Source organism: Pseudogymnoascus destructans, assembly GCF_001641265.1.
Source record: "Pseudogymnoascus destructans isolate 20631-21 unplaced genomic scaffold scaffold_11, whole genome shotgun sequence".
NCBI lineage: Eukaryota > Fungi > Ascomycota > Leotiomycetes > Thelebolales > Thelebolaceae > Pseudogymnoascus > Pseudogymnoascus destructans.
Window position 1 is genome coordinate 823,004 of NW_020167530.1, and position 19,331 is coordinate 842,334.

The 19,331-nt window shown below is 49.6% G+C and overlaps 9 protein-coding genes across 9 annotated transcripts; 4 read left to right on the forward strand and 5 right to left on the reverse strand.

Moving 5' to 3' along the window:
- Positions 1 to 32: 32 nt before the first annotated feature.
- VC83_05091 (uncharacterized protein) lies at positions 33 to 1,815 on the forward strand. The gene is made up of 6 exons (XM_024468716.1): positions 33 to 161; positions 232 to 354; positions 410 to 415; positions 466 to 545; positions 600 to 896; positions 947 to 1,815. The coding sequence occupies exons 1-6, from the start codon at positions 91 to 93 to the stop codon at positions 1,708 to 1,710; spliced, it is 1,341 nt and encodes a 446-aa protein (XP_024323850.1). The 5' UTR covers positions 33 to 90; the 3' UTR covers positions 1,711 to 1,815.
- Positions 1,816 to 1,831: 16 nt separating this feature from the next.
- Positions 1,832 to 3,157, reverse strand: RPC40 (DNA-directed RNA polymerase core subunit rpc40). The gene is made up of 2 exons (XM_024468717.1): positions 3,079 to 3,157; positions 1,832 to 3,030 (listed from the first exon to the last, which is right to left on the reverse strand). Exons 1-2 carry the CDS (start codon positions 3,121 to 3,123, stop codon positions 1,948 to 1,950), a joined length of 1,128 nt encoding a protein of 375 aa, XP_024323853.1. The 5' UTR covers positions 3,124 to 3,157; the 3' UTR covers positions 1,832 to 1,947.
- An 83-nt stretch (positions 3,158 to 3,240) lies between these two features.
- Positions 3,241 to 5,057, forward strand: NUO49 (NADH:ubiquinone oxidoreductase 49kD subunit). The gene is made up of 3 exons (XM_024468718.1): positions 3,241 to 4,045; positions 4,120 to 4,867; positions 4,916 to 5,057. The coding sequence occupies exons 1-3, from the start codon at positions 3,377 to 3,379 to the stop codon at positions 4,924 to 4,926; spliced, it is 1,428 nt and encodes a 475-aa protein (XP_024323852.1). The 5' UTR covers positions 3,241 to 3,376; the 3' UTR covers positions 4,927 to 5,057.
- A 47-nt stretch (positions 5,058 to 5,104) lies between these two features.
- Positions 5,105 to 7,156, reverse strand: VC83_05094 (uncharacterized protein; the record flags this gene model as incomplete). Its single annotated transcript, XM_024468719.1, has 3 exons — positions 6,655 to 7,156; positions 5,492 to 6,600; positions 5,105 to 5,408 (listed from the first exon to the last, which is right to left on the reverse strand). Exons 2-3 carry the CDS (start codon positions 6,466 to 6,468, stop codon positions 5,105 to 5,107), a joined length of 1,281 nt encoding a protein of 426 aa, XP_024323847.1. The 5' UTR covers positions 6,469 to 6,600; positions 6,655 to 7,156.
- Positions 7,157 to 7,479: 323 nt separating this feature from the next.
- Positions 7,480 to 8,674, reverse strand: VC83_05095 (uncharacterized protein). The gene is made up of 3 exons (XM_024468720.1): positions 8,175 to 8,674; positions 7,965 to 8,115; positions 7,480 to 7,907 (listed from the first exon to the last, which is right to left on the reverse strand). Exons 1-3 carry the CDS (start codon positions 8,214 to 8,216, stop codon positions 7,639 to 7,641), a joined length of 462 nt encoding a protein of 153 aa, XP_024323846.1. The 5' UTR covers positions 8,217 to 8,674; the 3' UTR covers positions 7,480 to 7,638.
- VC83_05096 (uncharacterized protein) lies at positions 8,675 to 10,767 on the forward strand (the record flags this gene model as incomplete). The annotated part of the gene is made up of 5 exons (XM_024468721.1): positions 8,675 to 9,370; positions 9,419 to 9,629; positions 9,685 to 9,841; positions 9,894 to 10,279; positions 10,345 to 10,767. The coding sequence occupies exons 1-5, from the start codon at positions 9,309 to 9,311 to the stop codon at positions 10,765 to 10,767; spliced, it is 1,239 nt and encodes a 412-aa protein (XP_024323849.1). The 5' UTR covers positions 8,675 to 9,308.
- VC83_05097 (uncharacterized protein) lies at positions 10,187 to 13,368 on the reverse strand. The gene is made up of 4 exons (XM_024468722.1): positions 12,996 to 13,368; positions 12,786 to 12,897; positions 12,208 to 12,713; positions 10,187 to 12,154 (listed from the first exon to the last, which is right to left on the reverse strand). Exons 1-4 carry the CDS (start codon positions 13,187 to 13,189, stop codon positions 11,197 to 11,199), a joined length of 1,770 nt encoding a protein of 589 aa, XP_024323848.1. The 5' UTR covers positions 13,190 to 13,368; the 3' UTR covers positions 10,187 to 11,196.
- Positions 13,369 to 13,438: 70 nt separating this feature from the next.
- On the forward strand, positions 13,439 to 15,671 carry HTS1 (Cytoplasmic and mitochondrial histidine tRNA synthetase). The gene is made up of 3 exons (XM_024468723.1): positions 13,439 to 13,856; positions 13,910 to 15,153; positions 15,209 to 15,671. The coding sequence occupies exons 1-3, from the start codon at positions 13,559 to 13,561 to the stop codon at positions 15,533 to 15,535; spliced, it is 1,869 nt and encodes a 622-aa protein (XP_024323845.1). The 5' UTR covers positions 13,439 to 13,558; the 3' UTR covers positions 15,536 to 15,671.
- A 235-nt stretch (positions 15,672 to 15,906) lies between these two features.
- Positions 15,907 to 17,328, reverse strand: HOS2 (histone deacetylase; the record flags this gene model as incomplete). The annotated part of the gene is made up of 1 exon (XM_024468724.1): positions 15,907 to 17,328. The coding sequence occupies one exon, from the start codon at positions 17,326 to 17,328 to the stop codon at positions 15,907 to 15,909; it is 1,422 nt and encodes a 473-aa protein (XP_024323844.1).
- Positions 17,329 to 19,331: the final 2,003 nt, after the last annotated feature.

The following is a 19,331-nucleotide window of genomic DNA, read 5'->3' on the forward strand; positions in this document are numbered from 1 at the left end:
ATCTGGTAGCTAGGTGCCTTGTCTCGTAGTAACGACAACCCCGCCTCCTCTCTTGCTGCAACTACTACTTCTCAAGCTATTAGTGGCAATATGGCGACGACCATGGCATCTCAAATGCCACCTTCTATGCTTCCTTCAAGCAGCCACTCGGAAGGGCGATGGTCGGTCACCTCTGTAGCGTGGCTTCTGGACGACCTCAGTTTGGAAATGCTAACACTGTCCGCTTTTTAGGAAGTACCTCGACAACATTAGGAAGGGCCAAGGCGGTTTCACCGATGAAAGTTATGAGATCGACGAACACGGCAATAGTACGAGCGGTGGTAGGATTGATATCCAAGAACAGATGAAGATATTGTAAGACTCACGTGAGACATGTTCTACTACAGTTTGGTACTGACATTTTCTCTAGGGTAATGTACGTTGGGTGATATCTAAGTTTGGGTCAGTTTGGCTTACAACACCAAGAGGGGCTGGAGGCTTGGGTTGCGAGATATTAAAGAACCTAGCCTTGTCAGGGTTTAAGGACATTCATGTCATTGATATGGGTAAGTCCCAGCTAATCCCGTTCAGAGCAAACGTTGACTAAATCTGCCCCAAAGACACAATAGATGTCTCAAATTTGAACCGCCAGTTTTTGTTCCGCCATAGCGATGTTGGGAAATATAAAGCTGAGGTCGCTGCGAAGTTTGTCATGAAACGAGTAACGGGTGTCAGAATCACGCCCCATAATTGCATGATTCAAGATAAAGATGATACTTTCTACATGCAGTTTGGGATGGTCGTTTGTGGGCTCGATAGCATTGAGGCACGGCGGTGGATTAATTCACAGCTGGTAGAACTGTTTGACGAGGAGAACCCAGACAGCCTCAAACCGTTGATTGATGGTGGGACAGAAGGTAGGTTCAGCATATTACCAATTAAAGCATTCGTTTCTAAACTCTTCTAGGTTTCAAGGGCCAATCGAGAGTTATAATACCAACTATGACTTCTTGTATAGAGTGCCAACTTGATATGCATGCCCCCCGCGCAGCAGTGCCGCTCTGCACGTTGGCCACGATCCCAAGACAGCCAGAACACTGTATCGAATGGGCTCATATTATCGCATGGGAGCAAGAAAAGCCATTCCCAAAACTTGACAATGATGATCCAAAACATATCACGTGGCTCCATGGGAAAGCCCTCGCCAGAGCACAAGAGTTCAATATCAGTGGTGTTACATATTCTCTCACCCAAGGCGTGGTGAAGAACATCATTCCTGCGATTGCTTCCACAAATGCAATTATCGCCGCAAGCTGTTGCAACGAGGCATTCAAGCTCGCAACCTCGGCTGCCCCATCGTTGGGCATGGAGGAGAATTATATGATGTACAGCGGCAACGACAGCATCTACACGTTCACATTCAAACACGAGAAGAAAGACGACTGTCCTGTTTGTGGTAACCTTCCGCGTGACCTAGAGGTCGATAAAGTATGGACATTGCAAGAGCTTATTGATGCTTTGGCAATTGTTCCTGGCGCACAGTTAAAGAAGCCATCTATTCGTGCAGAGGGGAAATCGCTTTATATGCGGAGCCCGGCGAGTCTCGAAGAAGCCACGAGACCAAATCTCGATAAGAAAGTCAGCGACTTCGTAAACGAGGGCGATGAAATTGCAGTTACTGATCCTGCTTTCGCTCGCGTCAGTTTTAGATTTCGCATCAAGTACACATAGGGGACTAGACAGTAGCGATATGTGGTCTCGATATTGCCATAGAGAAAACCGGTTCACTTAAGTCATGAGCATGGCAGAGCATAATGTAAAAAACCAACATATGGCAAGATTCAAATCATAGCTCCGGTGAATCTAATGATTGCATGTTTTACAAAATCTACCTGCCCAACGCCAGCTCCCGTAACTCCGATAAATGCTCCTGGGGTAAAAGCAGCCTTTCCAACTCATCCGAGAGTATTATTTGGTCATTAATGAAAGGTTCCGCTTAAACCTTACACATTTTTGCTTCAGAGCCTTGATCGACTCCAGAAAGAGCTCATCGCTGTCCCACTGTCCAGTGCTTTCGATCGAAAATATAAAGTGATCCCTGATGCGGCCAAGCTTGACTTTGCCTTGGAATTCTTCATGTCGCAAGCACTCTCTGCTGACCGTGTCTTTCATCGTATCCTTCACAACTGCTTTCTTCTCGCCTGCATGGCCTTCATACCCGCTGCCCGGAGTGCTTGCCTCCTCTTTTGTGACCTTCTCAAACCCAATGACACCTTTGGGGAAGCACTTTGCGAACTTCTCGGCGTCATTTCCAAGTATTGGCTTCAAAATAGTTATGGTTGGCAATAATCGGTACGAGGCTGTCGCAACAGGACTGAATTTGGCATGATCGGCTCCGATTCCCTTAATCGCGTGCATGTCAAGGTCTATGCATTGGCCCGGACGTAGTTTCGCAATAAGTATATCTGGATTCGTAACTGTGATGGTGTCGTCACCGGAAAAGAACTCCGGTTGTCTCCCGACAGGCTCGAAGACGATATCGCTGGCATGAACCGCAGAGTTTATGTATAACTTATTCGAATCCGTTTCTCCCGGAGCCGCGTCAGGATTCCGTGTGCATGCGATTTGCAGTTTCAGTGTTATCGTGTTGTAATCGAATGCCTCCCCGGCCTCAGTGCCTTCTTCCTCGTTCGCCTTGCCGAACCACCTCATAAACTCCAGTAGCCCCTTTCTGCCTCCTTTGAGAGGTACTAGTCCTAACCTGTGCGCAAGAACTTCATCCTGAATGACCGATGTATTGTTGTTCATGAAAACGTATTCAATGGCGAGGGTGGGTATTTCGGCAAGGAGAATGCGACGGAAGGCATTTGCAACTGACGCATCAATGCCAGAAATAGAAAATGAGGCATTGAATTGGGTATTGTGGTGGAATTGTATCTTCAGATTCTTCCTGAAAAGATCTAGGTCCCAAGAATGATCTTCCCCAGCGTAATGGCCTGGAAAGTCGGTGGATGTGACATCGTCGACGGTCTCTAAGTTGATGCCCACAACCTGTTTCAACTTAGCACTTGAATCTCTTCTTTAGAAAGGGAAATTTACCTTTCGGCGCTGGAGTTCCTCTTGTGATGGAGTATATGGAGCCATAGTTGTGAGATATATTCACAGTTGTGGCGGGGCTTCTATCGCGATATCAGTATCAAAAATAAAAATGTTTTGTACTCGCGCAATAAGCCGACCAACATCCCTGTCCCAATTGCCGGCCAATGAGAAGCTGTCGAATTTAGACCCAATCGACCACACTTCATCGGCATACAATTGGAGGCTCACATTACCACACCTCGACTTATCCATTCCATCTTGCCGACGAGGAGTGAGCCTACCTGTGGGATTGATCACCATGACATCCTCCTTATATAGGCTCGCCGGCCAGAGCGCAAAGCGCCTGTGTATGCGCGCATCCCCTTCGTCCAAGCTTGCCGCACCTGCAACAACACGGTCTTTCGCAACGACACCGCGGAGGAACGCGGAGCCATATCAAGCAACACGACTGGTAGCTGTTGGGGACAATTTCACCTCGCCAGCACCGCGGGATGCTGATATAGCTGCCAATATCACCCCGGAGGAAACTCACCGGGAGGGAGAGAATGTGGAGAACAGGAAGATTAGACACTACACAGTCAACTTCGGACCTCAACATCCAGCTGCTCACGGAGTGTTGCGACTGATTCTCGAGCTCAATGGAGAGGAGATTGTGCGATCGGATCCTCACGTCGGGTTATTACACAGAGGAACCGAAAAGTTGATCGAGTACAAGACATACCTTCAGGCACTGCCATACTTCGACCGTTTGGACTACGTCTCCATGATGACCAACGAGCAGTGTTTCTCCCTGGCAGTCGAGAAGCTTCTCAATGTTGAGATTCCAGAGCGTGCCAAGTGGATCAGAACCCTCTTTGGAGAGATTACGCGTATTCTCAACCACTTGATGTCTGTGTTGTCTCACGCCATGGACGTTGGTGCCCTTACGCCTTTCTTGTGGGGGTTCGAGGAGAGAGAGAAGCTCATGGTAAGATACTGGTCTATTTTTGTTCTATGTCTAATGTCATCGCTGCATATGAATGGCACTAATATACAAGTTAGGAATTCTATGAAAGAGTGTCTGGCGCCCGTCTCCACGCTGCCTACGTCCGTCCAGGAGGTGTCCACCAAGATATCCCCATCGGCCTACTCGACGATATCTACCAATGGGCAACGCAGTTCGCCGATCGCATTGATGAGACGGAGGAGCTTTTGACGGATAACCGAATCTGGATTGGCCGCACAAAGGGCGTTGGAGTTGTGTCTGCTGCCGATGCTTTGAACTTGTCTTTCACCGGTGTTATGCTTCGCGGATCCGGCGTACCGTGGGATATCCGCAAGAGCCAGCCATATGACGCGTACGACCAGGTTGAGTTTGATGTTCCAGTCGGTGTCAACGGAGACTGCTACGACAGATATCTCTGCCGCATGGAGGAATTCAGACAGTCCCTCCGCATCATTCACCAATGCCTCAACAAGATGCCAGCGGGACCAATCAGAGTGGAAGACTACAAGGTCTCGCCACCACCCAGAGCTGCCATGAAGGAGAACATGGAAGCCCTGATCCACCACTTCTTGCTCTTCACAAAAGGTTATACCGTGCCACCAGGAGAGACCTACTCAGCCATTGAGGCACCCAAGGGAGAGATGGGAGTTTATCTTGTCAGTGATGGAAGCGAGAGGCCATACAGGTGCAAGATTCGCGCTCCAGGATTTGCCCATCTCGGAGGGTTCGACCAGGTTTCAAGAGGCCATCTTCTGGCTGATGCGGTTGCGATCATTGGAACGATGGATTTGGTGTTCGGAGAGGGTAAGTTTCGCACACATATGGCGGTACAAATATACTAACAAATCGTAGTTGATCGTTAAGAGAGGCGTGATGTGTGGAGGAGGTCAACCGGCCGCGTTTGTACAGCTGGGAAATAGAATGGTGCAACAGTTCGAGTATTTGTATATATCTGTGTTTATTAGGTCATCAGCCAAGCAACTCAATCATCACATCTAGACTGTTTTTGTGCACTTACAATGTATTTCAGACTCGTGCCCTTCAGGTATATCCTGTGCTGGCCATGTCGCTGTTAACAATGGCTGGGCCTCGATATGGTCGGTTTGGTGGAGAGTACTCATTTAGGCCATCAAATACTGGATGGTTAACACTTGTGAGAGGGTCCGCTGGGGGTGCGTAGGGCTCAGGTTGCCGTGCGGCTGCACCTATTCCTTCAGACAGTATTGACCGACCACCGTGAAAACCGTCCACAGTTGGAGCGCCCAGAGCCGGGTCGCTGAAGTTTGAAGGCAACATCTGTGAACTGAACTGCTGAGCAGCACCCCGAAACCGAATGCTTCTTTCCCTGTAAGTAGTCAGTAAGTAATGTTTTTCGTATGTACTTTCGTACAAACTTTGCAAATGCATTATGCCATAGATTGCACTTACTGTTTGGCTCTGGGGCCCCTGGGCACCACGCTGCCAGGGTCATACTTGACATTAGCAATCATCTCACCCCAAGATGCGCCTCTGAACTGCTCTCCTCCTGGGTAATATTTTGTCGTGCCGATATAATTCTGCACCCAGTCTTGTCGTTCACCGGGCAGATGAGCTTCGTGCAGCTGAGGACCTGAGTCGTTCTCGGGCAATGCCTCATGTCCAACCGCCCCATTGCCAAATTGGTGACCGATATACACGTTACCAAGCCCAGAACTGTTCCTAGGGTTGTGGTAGTAGTTGCTCATTTGCTGATCGGTTTCCATTTCCAGGCTACTGGCACGGTCCAAAAGTGTCTGCTGGGCATAAAGGTCGGGGTCATTGTCTGGGCCGCCAGGAGCAGCCCCGTAGGCATGCCCTGCGCTGCGAAGCGCGTCTTCAATCGCTGCATGTCTGCTTGATTCCATGTTTATGGCGGCGAACCTGGCTTCTACCCTCGCGATCGCCTCTTCAATTTCTCTGCTGCTCTTTCTGCGGTCTTTCTTCGATACCTTCCGTCCCATCGTTGTCGCTCCTGCCCCACCTCCACTTCTCTCTGCATTCCCACTTGGCATCTCCATGATCTGCATTTGTCCTGGTGCCAGCATTCTCTCATATCCCGCATGCTGAATCTGTCGTCCACCACCACCCAGTTCTCTCTCAATATCAATATCAAACCTCGTCTCACACCCCCCTTTCTCACCTTCAAATACACACCCTTCCCTCCCAAGTCTGTAATGCATCTCCCGGTGGGACTCTTCGTTAGCCAGCGTGCGCTGGTTCCAGACCACTCTTGCACATGAGGGGCAATTCTCAGTGACTATGATAGGGCGCTCAGCAGGGTACCGGCAGTAAGGGAAATGTGGTGATTGAGAAACGATCGGGCAGCCACGGAGTGTGGGGAGGGCACAGTGGCCACAGTTGAAGCCGATGAATTCTTTGACGCACATGGCGAATTTGGCACTTGGACCGAATGATAATAATGAATGGGATATGAATATGGTCTGAACTATGTGGCACAGAAGCCGTTGTCGCTGAGAATGAGTGGGCTTGGCTTCAGTCCAGATTCTTTTCAGATTGTCCTAGACTATGTCAGCATGTATTCTTATCTGGGTTCTTTCTTTGCCACTTCAAACCTCTCTCGGGATGGTCCAGAAAGCAACAGCAGATGCTCAGTCGTCCAAAAATAACACTTGGACGTCAGATTTGGAACCCTTTCAGTGTTGACGCGGTTCTTATATCCTGCTGGATGGCTACTGCCCACAGTTTTCTCTTCTGGTCTTCTTTTGGTTCACAGTTGGCCACAGATGTTCCAATAAATGAACCTGTTACTTTCTTTTGAATGATGTTTGGTTAAGTCTGTTCTTGTGAAACTTGTTGTTTGTGGTGATTGTAACTGATGATGGTGAATGCAAGTTGGTGAAACGAGTTGAGTGTATCGGATATAGTTGTAGGATGGAAGAAGTAACAGAAAGAAGACGGCAAACAGATATTTACGGGAGCTAGAATCCTGTTATTCACGAGTCTGGGTGAAATAGGGTAGTGTCGGATGGAGGAAGGGTAACGCATCGTCTTATTCCTATCCCAAACTCGAACCAGGATCCCAACGGACTTTAGCACGTCGGTGATTTACTGAGGTGCCATGGCAAGATGGAGATCTTCAATGTGAGTGAGCATTTCCAGGCGGGAGATGGGGGCTTTTCGGCCCTATCCTCCGTCTTCCCCCTTTACATGGAGGATCTCACGTAGTAATATGCTCCATGAGGTCTTGCGAGGTAGTTGGAATAGGATAATCACTGTCACCACCATCATGGCTCGCAGTCAAAACTTTATTCAGCGAAGGATCATATCACACCCCATGGGGTATACGCCGTGTATGCTGGGAGTAGCCCTCTGGGCCTTTTATCCGCGGATATAATTCAACTTCAAGTCACGGTTTTCAGGTATCACACACAGGTTGTATGGGCTCATATCATAATTTCGTGAAGTCTAATAATAGACGCCTAATATCTCGCAATACATTTATGCTGAGGTTTCAAGTAACATCGACTGTGCTTCGTTTCTGCTCAGCGCTAAGCGTAAATAACTTCCTTGAACTCCTCTTCCATAATATACATGTATCACACTTGGTTGTCATGGTAGATATAGCTGACATCCCTCGCCGTCTGTCTATTTGTCCTGACAAATTCCTCGTCTCCAGGTGGCCGTTCCGGCTTTGTGTTGCCGGTTAGCATGCTCTGGATGCTCATGCAGATGCTTTGCACGTTCTGGACCGGACTCCATCCCTGCTTTCCCAGCAGATCTAAACATATAAAGCCATTCGAGTAGATGTGGGGATGTATTGGGATCGGACGGTCTGCAGTTTTGACAAAGGTTACCTCAGGGGCCTCTACAACGGATATGTCAGTATTTGTTACAAAGTGGGGGGTAGTGGCGGCGTGTGTACCGATTGGATATGCGTTAGTAAACTTGAATTTAAGGCGGAAAGTTTGATTCAAATAGATCGGATTCGCATCGAGGACTTGGATATCCATGAACCACTCTGCGAAGCCATCCGCAGCGACTAAGCTTATTCCTGGTGGTAGGTTCGAGTGGATCTGAACGACGAGCAGGGGTCGGTTAGTCTCTTCTGGTTCGTGCATAGAACAGTTCGTACCTTTGAAAGCTCCTTTCCCAGACGCTTAGAAGCTGATAACATCTTTAGGAAGTTGTGGGTATTGCGTGTATTTCTTAACTTAAGGGAGAAGTTGAGGTTGTTGAAGCGGAAGGAAAGAGGCGCAAGCCAGGCGCAGCTTTTATACGCCAAAGCAATCAGATTCAGATATGACTCCCGAAAAATATCTTGGTGCTAGATCAGATCCTGAGCAAACAACAGATTTATTCAGAAATTCTCGTAGAGTCAGAACGACTCAACAGCGGATACTGGAGAGGGCCATGGAGCAAAAGAGAGCTGGAATTATAAACTCGCAAGGTAACAACCAAGGACCGCTCCGACTTCCTCATCAGAGGCTGACATAAGCATACATTTTTTGAGGCGCTTGGAGCCTCCCTATTGGCTGGGCAGCTCTCATGTTAAAACAAATGACGGGCGTGGAAAACTTATGTCTTGTATAAACTCAAATGTATATGCAATAACTTATACACTTAAAATTGATAATTGTAAAGAAAGTGCAAGTTGGCCATTGAATCTCCGTTGTCTCACAGTTAATTCCGCCTTGTGGAGTTCCTCATCGGCCACCAGGGCTGGTCCACAGCAATCATTGGAGCATCGAGGGAGCGACCCGATCACAGCCACATCCTAACCCCGCGGCGGCTGGGGCTGAGCACTTGCCTATCCACTGTATATATAAACCGCAGACACGACCAAAAGAAGTTCTGTTCTGGATTTGCTCAGAAGGACGTGGCCTCTATAAACTACATTTCCCATCTCAGTTTCCCATCTTGTAGACCGTTGTGTTTGCGCGCTTAGGATCATACTGTTTCTGGGGACATTGGCTTATCCAATCTCGACCCCTCCTCCAAACCCTCTTGTCACTTCACGCGCCTTTTAGGCCTCACTGCCCAACACCTCACGAAAAGTTACAGCACACACACACACACCACACCAACATTTGCAGTTTATCTCGCACGTTTGATTCGTTGTCGCAACTACTCCTAAAGTCAAAATGAGTTGTGAGTCGCATTCCTTGTCCTCACTCAACCTGTGACGCAGACGAGCGTACTTGCCCGCCTGTATCCATATCCATCCACGTTGTAAAAAGGTTTTATAAATGAATCTCTGCTAACCATCATGGGCACAGTCTCGACTATGTTGAACAAGATCCAGGGTCAGCCTGAGACGTACGATAAAAAGTAGCCCTACCACGATTCATAATTGGCCGGCGCTGACGACAGACACAGGTCCAAATACAAATTTGGGAGGACTCTTGGTGCTGGGACTTATGGAATCGTTAGAGAGGCCACATGCCATGATGGCACGAAGGTTGCGATTAAAATAATTCTCAAGAAGAATGTCAAGGGAAACGAGCAGATGGTGATCGACGAGCTGCGAATGCTCCGAGAGATGCACCACCCGCATATTGTCAAATTTGTCGATTGGTTTGAGTCAAGGGTACGCATTCAGACTTCCATCATTGATAGGCATTGCTGACTTGGCGGGCAATTAGGACAAGTACTACATTGTAACCCAACTGGCGACGGGGGGTGAGCTCTTCGACCGTATTTGCGAGCAAGGGAGATTCACCGAGAAGGATGCATCGCAGACCATACGCCAGGTAATCGAAGCGGTCGACTATTTACATGGGAAGAACGTCGTCCACAGGGGTATAATAATCCGAACACCTTGGGACTTGTGACGAAGCTGACGTAAAAACAGATCTCAAGCCAGAAAACCTACTCTATCTCACCTCGGATTCCAACTCAGGCCTTGTTCTTGCCGACTTTGGCATCGCCAAGATGCTTGACACTAAGGATGAAGTTTTAACTACCATGGCAGGCTCATTCGGCTATGCAGCTCCGGAAGTCATGCTTAAGAAAGGTCATGGCAAGCCCGTGGACATGTGGTCGTTGGGGGTCATCACATATACTCTTCTATGTGGCTACTCTCCATTCCGCAGTGAGAACCTGCAAGATTTAATTGAGGAGTGTTCGAGTTCGAAGATCGTCTTCCACGAGCGATACTGGAAGGACGTCAGCGACGATGCCAAGAATTTCATCAACTCCCTTCTCCAGGCGAACCCCGATGCCAGAGCAACAAGCGCCGTAAGTCTTATGCCCATCTATCTGTCGCCACGTATCGAAGTTTGACACTACTGACACGGTAACAGGAAGCGCTCCGTAACCCATGGCTCAGCGGCAAGAACGCCACCGACCACAATTTGTTGCCCGAGATCAAAGCCTACATGGCGAAGGCACGTCTCCGCCGCGGTATCGAGATTATCAAGCTCGCAAACCGCATCGAGGCACTTAAGATGCAGGATGACGACGAAGACGAGGCACCTGCAGATTCCGATTTACCCAAAAACTCTGAGGCGGCTGCGGTTGCTCCTGTTGCCGGGTCTTCCAGTGGGAGCCTGGATCCCTGGCCACCTGCGTCTCCAGAGGGTAAGAGGAGTCTGAGTGCGATTGCGAAGCAGTCGATATTCAGGGAGGTGGTTATGGCAAAAGTAAGAGAGACGAAGGAAGCCGAACAGGCTAAGGCGATTGAGGCGGAGGCGAACGAGCAGGATGCTAAGAAGAAGAGCTTTTAGAGTGGAAGTAGGCGTCTTCGGGAGGGAGAAATGGTAAACTGGAAGGAAACGGTATTGGAAAGGTAAGGGGGAGCGGTTTGTTTCATTATGGTACATGATTTGCATCTTCGTTGATTATGTACGGTTATTTATACCCGTGTGCGCTGGGATGAGGGGATCTCATAGCATAGTAACCTTTCAGATGGGATTTTATATCGGATATGTATCTTAAGATTTTGTGACTGCCATGTATTCAGGCGTGGAATCTAACAGACTATATCGCAAGCGAGAGCTCATTAAACAAAGACGAGCCGAACACTCAAAACATGCTACCTAACCGTCCTATCCAGAACACCACCGCCAGTATACACAGGAATCAAACATCAAACCTCCATCCAACAGAACCCAGACAATAGCATATCGTCTCGTTACCACTTAGCACTCAGTGCTTTACCTCCAGTTCCCCTGGCTCAGACTGAGGAGTCCTTGGATACAATCCAAGTCCCCCTTTTTACTCGGACTAACTTCGCCCCTCATAAATTTCTCTACCTCCACATCAACAACCTCATCCTCTGGATCTTCAAATATCTCAGCTTCCACAGACTTTGTGGTCTTAGTCCTGCTTCTGCCCACATTTGAGCTGTTCCCTCCCGTGAACGACTTCGCGTTCCCAAGTACCTTTGTACGGATGAGTTTTGGACGGTGGCTTGGCAGGGGTCGTCTAGTCTGGCTGCCCTCGTTGCCTTCACCTGGAATCCAGTTTTCCTTGTCACTCTCTCCACCTGGGCTTTGAACGAGCACCACAACATCCTTCTCTTTTGGCTTCGTGGCATTTTTGCGGGGTTTACCGCCTACAGTCTGCATTACGGCCAGGCTACTCACTGCCTTAACCAGCATAGGCTTCTTGCCACTTCCATTGCGCTGCTTCTCGCTATTTCCGCTTGGGGCATTCCGCTTGTTCGCGTTAGACTTAAGGGCCGTAGAACTAGTTGAGCGGATCAGACTAATGGCAGCTACTGCACTACCACTGCTCTCATTCTCGGCTTGTGTGGTAAGTTCGTCGCGTGCCTCGGCGTCAGCGCAGAACTCCCAGGTGCGCGCGTCACGGGAGCGACCAGTAGGGAGGCGGGGAACAAAGGGCGTCGATGGGGCGTCGCGGGGAGAGATGGAGGTGAACGGAAGGGCGGTGCTTTGGCTGCGTTGGAGGCCACCACTATGACGACGAGCACTAGACAGTGCGGAAGATGGGCGAGATTGCTGAGGACGCGGCGGGGATGAAGAGAGCTCGGTTGAGACAAGCTCAGCTTTGCCGTCTAGAGAAAGCGAGAGACGCACATTTGATGAGGGCGTCGAGATTGTTGAAGCATTTAGACGCTCTGGGCATGATGATGGGAGCTGCGGGTCAAAGCTAAAGAAAAAGTTAGTTAGTTGCTACTTAAACATCCTAGGAGCGATGGTTACCTTAAGGGTGTCATAAAATCAGGTGTTTGCGAGGTTGGCGGGTTGCCGAAAGAGCTTCCTGCATTCCAACGATTGGAAAGGTATCCGAGGGTACTGGGTAAGGATTGAGGAAGCCCTTGGGAAGCGGAAAAGGAACTATCAAAAGATTCCGAAGATTGGAAGCTAGTATTCGCCTTAAGAGGAGTAATAGTTGGCTGGGAAGCCTCCATAGTGGGACCTCTGCCGTGGAGGTTATTATCAGAAGTAGCCGCTGGGGACGGTGTGCCAGGGAAGGCTTGCTCGGGTCCCTCCGTATGCGTTACGGGAAGGGCATTTTGTTCCGTCTCGGGGCTGGCTGGTACTTGGTCAGAGCCTTGGCTACTACCAAAACTGCTCCCAAACGTGCTGGCGAGTATAGGGTCGGATGATAGAGCCGCCATGCCACCAAGTCCAAATGCAGCAATCTCATGTGGCAGAAGTGGACGCGACTTTCTTCTTGTGTTTTGGCGTCTATTTTGGAACCAAATCTGATTATGTTGTTAGTTGTTGTCTCAGATTGTGTCCGCCGGATTTGGACATCAGGTCGACCTCCAACTAACCTGTACTTCTTTCTCGCCTAGAGCGACACTCTTCACGATTTCCAGACGCGCTGTTTTGTCGGGCTTTGGGTTCCTCTTGTACTCTGCTTCCAAGGTAGCTTGGTCTTCTGGGCTTTAGGGTAGCACGTTAGCAGGTGTTCTAATGCGTATCCCTCAAAGAAAGGGCATCTCTAAAGTGTGCCGGAGGCGTAGTCTAAGTCGTAAACATACCTTGTTCGCCTTCTCTTCTGGCGCGCCAGCTTGCCATTATCGACTTCTGGTGGCCCTCCGTTTGTCACTGACTCTTGGGAATGCACAAGAAACGGGAAAACATCGTTGTCGCTCAAAACGCGCTCAGATGCTGCTGTTGGTGGAGCATCTTGTCCCGTGGCAGAAGGGAGTTTTGGAAGAGTCGTGTCGTTCATGGCGAACGATGTACCGCCTGTTGAGTAGTGATAGAGTTATATTTATTAGAGGCAATGCATAGAGACGGATATCGTATATGTATTGGAGGTGTTGTAAACAATGTTGTAGAGTAAAGTGGCGTGTCTCCGCGAAACTTAGATTGCGTATATTCTCATGTACACTAGGCGCGTCGTGGAGCTTTGGCACTGAACCCTCCGTCACGGGAAGCGAAATCGTTGACAGTCGCGGTAACCGGACCTTTAGGGGCCCAAACCTCAGGCTACATACAACCTTATCCATTGGGCGCGCATCAAAAAAAGTAGACCCAGCCTTGCAGTAACCGCTCGAGTCACAAAATACCACAACGTTTTAAAGGACATGACTCTCGAATGAAGTGCCTTCGGAACCCCATCTCACGATCTTTACGGCCTTTCATACGACACGGAATTTTACAGCAAGCTGCTTCTTTTACGGTTACGACCAGCTACCTGCACTATCGACACTCGCCATCAACACCGGAACTCTCTCAAGAGTCTTTAGATATGGCTTCCGAAACTCCTAAGGCTCCCGAGGCTCCCAAGGCTCCCGAGGCTCCCAAGGCTCCCGAGGCTCCCAAGGCTCCTAGAGCCCCCAAAGCTCCGAAAGCTCCCAAGTTTGAGCTGAAGACGCCAAAGGGGACAAAAGACTGTATGTAACTGTTCCTTGGTCTGCGGCCTTGTCCGGTCACTAATATCATACAGGGCAGGGAACTGATATGGTCATTCGCGACAAGATCTTCTCCACCATTACGGATGTCTTTAAGCGCCACGGAGCTGTCACTATAGATACACCAGTATTTGAACTGAAGGAAATCTTGTCTGGCAAATATGGAGAAGATAGCAAGCTCATCTATGACCTGGCCGACCAAGGTGGCGAAATCTGCTCGCTCCGATACGATTTGACGGTACCATTTGCTAGGTGGTTAGCCATGAACAGAGAGGTCCAGAGCATCAAGCGCTATCACATAGCAAAGGTCTACAGACGTGACCAACCTGCCATGACCAAGGGCAGGATGAGAGAATTCTACCAATGCGATTTCGATATTGCTGGGACATACGACGCCATGCTCCCCGACGCGGAGATTGTGAAAATCACCACTGAAATCTTCACTGGCTTGGGATGGGACGGCCGCTACACAATTAAGTTGAACCACCGCAAAATTTTGGACGGTATTTTCCAGGTGTGCGGTGTTCCAGAAGACAAAATCCGTACTATCTCGTCTGCGGTTGACAAGCTTGATAAGCTGCCCTGGGCCGATGTACGCAAGGAGATGACTGAAGAAAAAGGTCTCGATGGAGAGATCGCAGACAAGATTGGCGAATATGTTGTACTAAAGGGACAAACCGACTTATTAACTAAGCTCAAGGCTGATGAGAAGCTAATGGCCAACGAATCCATGAAGGCCGGATTGGCAGACATGGATCTCCTATTCAGTTATCTTAAGTCTTTTGATGCGCTCAGCAATGTTTTGTTCGACCTTAGTTTGGCTAGAGGCCTAGACTACTACACCGGCCTCATATATGAGGTTATTACGGAAGGCTCTGCGCCTGGCTCCGCGCCAGTCACGTTAGCTACAACATCTGCAGCTACGGCAGCACCTCCTAGTCCGTCCAAGAAGCCATCGAAGTCAAAGGGCGCGGATGGCGAAGAGGACCGATCAAATGATCCTAGTGTAGGCGTCGGTAGTGTTGCCGCTGGTGGCAGATATGACAACCTTGTCGGCATGTTCTCCGGGAAGAATCAAATCCCATGTGTTGGAATATCTTTCGGCGTCGACCGTATTTTCTCAATCACAAAATCAAGGATGGAGGCGGAGAAGAATGATGTTAAGGTGCGAAACAACGAGGTTGATGTCTACGTAATGGCAGTTGGTGGTAAGGGCTTCACTGGCCTCTTACAAGAACGTATGGCCATCTGCGCTCAGCTATGGAAGGCTGGCATTAAGGTACGTGCTAGATGTCCACACTGTGTAATGGCCCTTTTGCTAACTCTACGGTAAGGCCGAATTCATGTACAAGGTTAAGCCAAAGCTACAACAACAATTCAAGGCGGCAGAGGATAATGGTGTGCCGTTTGGTGTCATCTTTGGCGAGGATGAGTTCGCGAAGAACCAGGTCAAGATTAAGGAGTTGGGACTCCATCTCCCCCAAGACCACCCAGATAAGGACGGCGTTGTGGTAGAGATCAGCAACTTGGTAGAGGAGATCAAACGCCGCATTGCGAACCAGGCGGATGTAGGTGCCTTAACACAGAAAACAGAGGCCCTAAAAGTAGAGGCTGTGGAGGCTGTAACGTACGTAGAAGCGTCTGCAGGAGCTGCAGCATAGAGTTACATATAAGCGTATGCAAATACCAAAAATGTCAGGCTAGTTGAGCCATTAATGGAGTTTGAAGTGTCGCCTCCACCAACCTTAAATACTGCAAGTAAATATTTAAATTAAGACAATAAATTTTAATAAATTTTCTACAGTAAGTAATACTATGTTTCGTCATGGCAAGATAATCAGTTACTTGCTACTTCGATGCCAAGAATGTCCAATAGCTTGAGGCGCTGTTGTCAAAAACTCGAGTCTAGATGAACGATATTGACCTAACAAAATACGACAGTTGCAACTCCAACCCCATGTCCCGCTCTGTATTATGCGGTGGCCGTAACCCCAAACTCCAGCTGAAAATCCCACCTAGCCTAGCCGGGCCCTCACAACTCCATATCTACACCAACCGCCTCCTCTTTCTCTTTCCGGTAGTCCTCATCCTTGTCTTCCCGATTCTCTCTTATTTCATCTTCGACCTCATCCCTCAGCCCCGTTAAATCTGGCGGTATATCTTGCATCTGAACGCTCGGCGCGTGGTTCACAAAGCGAAGCTCCTCATTAATACTCGCCACGATCTCTGCGATGCGCTTTGGGGTATTGCGGTTCAAGCGGCTCTCCGTGAGCAGCTCATCCGGGGTGGGAAAGAGGGTCGTTTGCCGGAAGTGGTTGCGGTAGGGCGTGTGATTCGGGAGAATTGGGTTCAGCGTCGCGTCACAGCCGATAGCGATGCTGGTCTCGTTGGTCCAGGCGCGGGCGACGTTGCGAGGAGTGTACCCGCCGCCACCGACGAGTAGGAGGGGCAGGCGCAAAGACTTGCAGAAGGCGACGCAGGCGCCGTGGCCTTGGACTTGGAGGTTAAAGGGCCCAAGACGATCGCCGGCAAGGGAATCGGCACCACATTGTAGGACAATTGCTGAAGGCTGGAACCGGTCGACACAACTCTGGATGACGGTTTTGAAGAGGGAAGTGTATTGCTCATCGTCTATACCGTCGTTGAGGGGGACGTTAACTGTGTGGTGGGCGCCAGGGTTATGCTCATCTTCTGGGCCTGTGCTGTTGAGAGGACCAGTGCCAGGGAAGAAATTGTCCTTGTCGTATTTGTGGAATGACACGGTCATCACTCTATCGGTCGAGGAGAACGCCTCTTCGACGCCATCACCATGATGGACATCAATATCAATATACAGCACACGCGGGTGGTGGCGCAACAACTGCAGGATCGCAAGAACGATATCGTTCATGTAGCAAAAACCGGAAGCCTCTGATTTCTTTGCGTGATGTAGACCACCTGACCAGTTAATGGCAATATCTGACTGATGGTTGCAAAGTTTTCTGGCAGCGTCTATGGATGCTCCGGCATACATCGAGCAGTAATCAAACAGGCCTTCGAATATAGGACAATCGTCGCCACCGAGATTGTGGGGATGACTTGGGTATGAAACCGGTTCACACGGCATGGCTGTCTTCAAGTAGTCCAAGTAGTCCTGCGTATGGAATTCCGCCAGTTCCTCCGGTGTGGCCTTCCTTGAGACGTACGAGTCCATGGCATAGTGCATGCCATATGATGTGATGAGGCCCTTCGCCAACGTTAACCGCCATGGCTTCATAGGATGCGAACGTCCAAAGTGATGCCTCTCAATCTCGGGATTTAAGTGCCAAGACACAGTGTATCCTTTAGGCTTCTTGATGCCATTCCTGATCGCTTCCTCCTTGATCTGGCGCGAGAACTTCAGGTTGTCCACATCACCGTGCACTGCAAACGGTGGCCCGTAATTCTGCACAATAGTGTTCGTTGGCATCACCATCTTCTCTCCTGGGCGAGGCCTCCTCGATCTTCGCCGCCACCGCCAGGTCTATGTGCCGCACGTGATATTCGTTCTGTGGCGGGCGGGACTCCCTGTGATCTGTCTAATGTGATGTGGCTGAGAGGTGTAGGTGTGTGTATGGTACGGCAATACTAAGCTGCAGGGAGATGCGAGATGAAGAAGTTCTCTTGATGGCAATATTGATATATTATGTACGTCGTATGTATTTCGTGCCTTGCGACTCGACCTTCGATCTCTTGAAACTCTGCTTGGGTGGTTCCATAAGCGGCTAGTCAACGCCAAACCTTAAGTTATTTAGCGCGATTAGCCCTCCCGTTGTTTCTTTAGGAGCCGAGTGAACTGTCCCCTTTTGACTCTGGCAATTCTTAGGACGTTCCACTTAGCTAGTTACTGAAGACTTCAACTAAAGGAAGAAATTCTACAAGCTTTTATTATAGACATAAATTCTCAGCTGTGCAAAGTCCCTCTTCGGAGTTATGGGCGGCAAGAGTGGGAGTGGTAGATTGAAGCCTTGAAATATAGGCTTGCATAATTTTGAGGACTGTTCACTCGGTTTTCCCCGCCCTTGCCATCGGCAAGGCTGATGAATCCCGCAAATCGTCCGATTAACTAAAACTTACCTTGCGTACCTCACTTGTTGTCCCACTCACGGTCGTCACTTCCTTCTCTTCACCATCAACTCCCATCGCCGGCAGTCGCGACCGGAGTGAATCTATACAAACTCCTCCTAAAGACTTTGATTTAAGGTAAGCCCCCCCACGTATCCCCCCACTCCCACTGTTCACAGAGACCTCTTGAGTGCCTTATCGGTATTAACACATTATGCCTAGAGACGATCTTTCGATCAACGCCCACTTCGACAACATGCCGCCAGGGCTTGGGCAAGAGCAAAATGACCCGATGACCGTCCTCGACGACTTTGTTAACCGCGCGTCCAACCTTCCCGCCGAGCTTCAGTTTTTGCAAGAGGAGACAGCCGATAAGGATCGCCAGATTCAACTGTGCATGGATGTAATCAATAGTCGCGATGCGAGCATTCAGAAATGGATAAGAACCAATGGAAGCCTTACACCAAATCCGAAAGAGGCTGTCCTTCGAAAGCAGATACTCGAAAACTACGATAAAGCCCAGATATTACAGGAAGAGAAATGCGCGCTGGCATTAAAAACACAACAGACACTTGATAGGCACATCCGAAATTTTGACTTGCAGATCTTGTCGCTGCAGGAAAGAGGAGAGTTTCCAGCGGACTCTGATATGCCGTCACTTCTCCGCCCGCCCGCTGAGCCACCTGTGAATCATCCAAGTCTGAACACAGCTTCGCTGGCTCAAGCCCAGCTGCCTCCGCCGTCTGCCAACAGTGGACCGTCTCGTCCGACGACCCAACCACTTGGCGCACAAAGGGTAGGCTCGGCGCAAATTCAGGCCCAGCAAGGGATTTCGCACATATCTTCCTCTGCACCTGCAACTCCAGCAGCTGCTCTTCTTCTCCAGAGGCAGTCACGGGAGTCGTCAGCTGGTGCTGCGAACAAGCGCCAGCGAACCACAGGCGGGTTAGGCACTCTCCCAGCAAATTCAAGCGGGCTGGCTCGGCATGCGTCGACAGGTCCTGGAACGCCAAAGGCCGGGACTCCATCGGCAACAAGGGCTGGTAGTGTTGGCCCTCGAGGAGGGCCGAAGGCACCTACGGTTGGGAAAAAGGTTGCCCCTCATAAGCAAGGTATTGCACCACATAAACCAAAACCTGGAAAGTCGGGGCTCAGTCGCGTTAAGCGCACTGGCAATAAGAACTCCCCGTCTTCCACAAATGATAGCGAGCTGAGTGATGCCGAAACAGGTTCGTTGGCAGACGAGGACGACGTTGCCACACCGCCTCCTGTGAAGAAGCACCAGGGTGCCGACGAGGAGATGTTTGAAGGTGAAGAAGATGAAGGCAGCGATGACAAAAAGTACTGTCTTTGCCAGAAGGTTAGCTTTGGCGA